At 43.3% G+C, this 2,520-nt stretch overlaps 1 protein-coding gene across 1 annotated transcript; it reads right to left on the minus strand.

Moving 5' to 3' along the window:
- Positions 1–373: 373 nt before the first annotated feature.
- Positions 374–2,294, minus strand: LOC119744411. Its single transcript, XM_038220335.1, has 2 exons — positions 2,101–2,294; positions 374–1,402 (listed from the first exon to the last, which is right to left on the minus strand). The coding sequence occupies exons 1-2, from the start codon at positions 2,101–2,103 to the stop codon at positions 821–823; spliced, it is 585 nt and encodes a 194-aa protein (XP_038076263.1). The 5' UTR covers positions 2,104–2,294; the 3' UTR covers positions 374–820.
- Positions 2,295–2,520: the final 226 nt, after the last annotated feature.

Here is a 2,520-nt window from a genome sequence, read left to right on the forward strand (position 1 = left end):
CGAAGTGCATTCGCCATTGGAAGGGGCCAGCTGTACTGTGGGAAAGCATTGATAGCGTCTCCGCATTGGTCCATACGTACAAGAATACCAAGCTGTAAACACCGCAATGAAAAAAAGCAATCTCATTGGAGGGGTCTTAATTTTGAACCTGATCGTCTTTTTATGACGCCATTTGCATGGCCCTTTGGGGAATGTTGTTAGCTACATTTTGATACCCCGTTGGCGACAAAAGACCGTTGTCCAAATTGTCCAATATTGACAAAGGTTTATGAAAAATGATGCAGTTTGAAAAGTTGTAAATTTATAGATTACGCGAGGAGAAATTTGCTAAGCAATCTTTGCAATCTTAGTCTTTGGTAGCAAACGGGGTATCAAAATGTAGCTAACAACATTCCCAAAAGGTCTATCAATGACGTTATCATAAGACGATCAAATTCAAAATTATGACCCCTCTAATGAGTGTGCACTTTTTTTGGCACGGTGTTTATTTGTAACCGAGTATTTATTTCCCCGATGTGATTTACGCGTTTCTTGGTACTAGATACATTTTATAGTAAGTTAAATGAAATCTGCTTTCGAGTGATACCATCAGATCAATATTGATATAAATAATTTCAAAAGACGCTGGGAACAGTTCTAGGCTGCAATATGTCATTGTAGATGATGAGATAGCAATGTCTATATTATTTAAGTTTGGTTTTTGCTGAGGTCATTGTGACTGTGGCTAGCTGGCTATCAAAAATTATAAAAGAAGAATAAATCCTCCGACATAAAAAGAAGCTAAATCCTTACTAAAAGCCTTACTAAGAGTAGTTCCACTTCAGATGTGCATATTTTCAGTCAGTTCCATGTTCGATTGGGTGAGATTGGGAGGTCTGTCTCTCACGGTATTCTTCCTGTTCACTTGCTGATCGCCTCCAGAGGGCGTGCGCGGGTTATATATGTCCCACGAGATCAGCACCACGAAGACCAGGAGCAGGGCGATGCCGATGTAGCAAGCCATCTGGCCCTTCAGGTCCCAGGCGTCGAAGTAAGTGGTCACGAATCCGCACGTGTTGTTCCCCAGGCCGTTCGTGATGCTCGGAGCAATGCAGACGTGGAAGGTGGTCCCGCTTTCCACCCAGGGCGTGGCGAACGTGGTCTGGTTGGGCGGCAGGCCCCGGCTGATGATCTCGAAGTCGTAGATACTGGAGACGGCCAGGGAGAAGCCTTCCAGCCGGGAGGCGTTGTAGCCGTTGAGGCGGTACGCCCAGTCCGCGGTGAAGCTGTGCTGGGTGACGTTGGGGAAGGTGACATCGATGACCATGATGGCGCTGGTTAGGTCAAGGGTCACCGTGAAGAGGACGAATAAAGCTGGGACTACCTTTAGTGCCATGGCGGCCATCTTGTACTGCTCGAGTATCTGTTATTAAAGAAGAAGAGTGTTATTCATCAGATGGATTTTTTTTTTGCGTCGGGGTGATGTAGATCAAAATTAGGTTTTGCCCTTCAAGAATCGTATAAAGAGAGAACTATTTAATCTTGGTGTCTAAAGGGGTTAAATAATGCTTGTTTTCGGGACAGTTTCCAACGTCGGAGAGGAGGTTATCATTTTTACACAAGGAGCACTATTCATGGTACAATCCCCACCCCCTTTCCTTGTTTTGGAAGGTCTGGGAGATGAATTCTTGTCCCCCACTTGTCCCATTCTAACCTGACCAGTGTTGCTATGCCAATGATATCATGCTGTTTGTTGGAGGAACTTTTCTTAGTCTAACCAATGAAGGAATGGTCTCCAAAGATTAAGCCTGAGTCAGAGTGTAACCAGTTATAACCGAATGGTGTTCTTGATTTTGATTAGACAAAACCCGTGGCACGTTTTAAAAGGTTTCGCTTGGATAAAAAAAGAAATAGAACAAAAGTGTTCAACATAATTACCAGGTATTTGAATAACTTTCCATCTCGGGCGTTTTAATGGTGATATTCAGTGACGCAACAAAACGAGCAAGGGTGATACATACCGTACGTCCTAAGCGATACCATGTCCTCATTGATATTCATACACCATTATCTGTTATATTTGATTCACAAAATACAAGGGTTCCGTTGAATCAAACTCACCATTTTCTCCTGATTTAATCAGTCTTTTAAGAAATACAACATATCACGGCTCCAAGAAAACAGCAAAATGTCCACCGTTGCCCAACTATAGTATTCAAAATCTTTTTATATCCGTGTTTTTGTCGAAGGCGCAGATTTCTTTACCCGAAAACAGCTGAGTACGTGTTTCGGTTTCCGTCCGCCATGTTGGGCCGTATACTCAGTCCCGATTTATGGGCTCAAAGTCTGTTTCGCGACCCGGATAAGAAACGAACCCAGTGGATTGTTGTTCCCTGTGGCAACCACGATTAATGATTAAACTCGTTATCACGACGATAGTGAATATGCGACACTGACGTAGTTAAATTGCCGACTAAGTTTGCCCAAACAGCGCAGTTAAATAGTAACCAGCCGAATGTGTATAAATGTCCCGTCATGTAG

This window comes from Patiria miniata, unplaced genomic scaffold (assembly GCF_015706575.1).
Source record: "Patiria miniata isolate m_02_andy unplaced genomic scaffold, ASM1570657v1 HiC_scaffold_7, whole genome shotgun sequence".
Lineage (NCBI taxonomy): Eukaryota > Metazoa > Echinodermata > Asteroidea > Valvatida > Asterinidae > Patiria > Patiria miniata.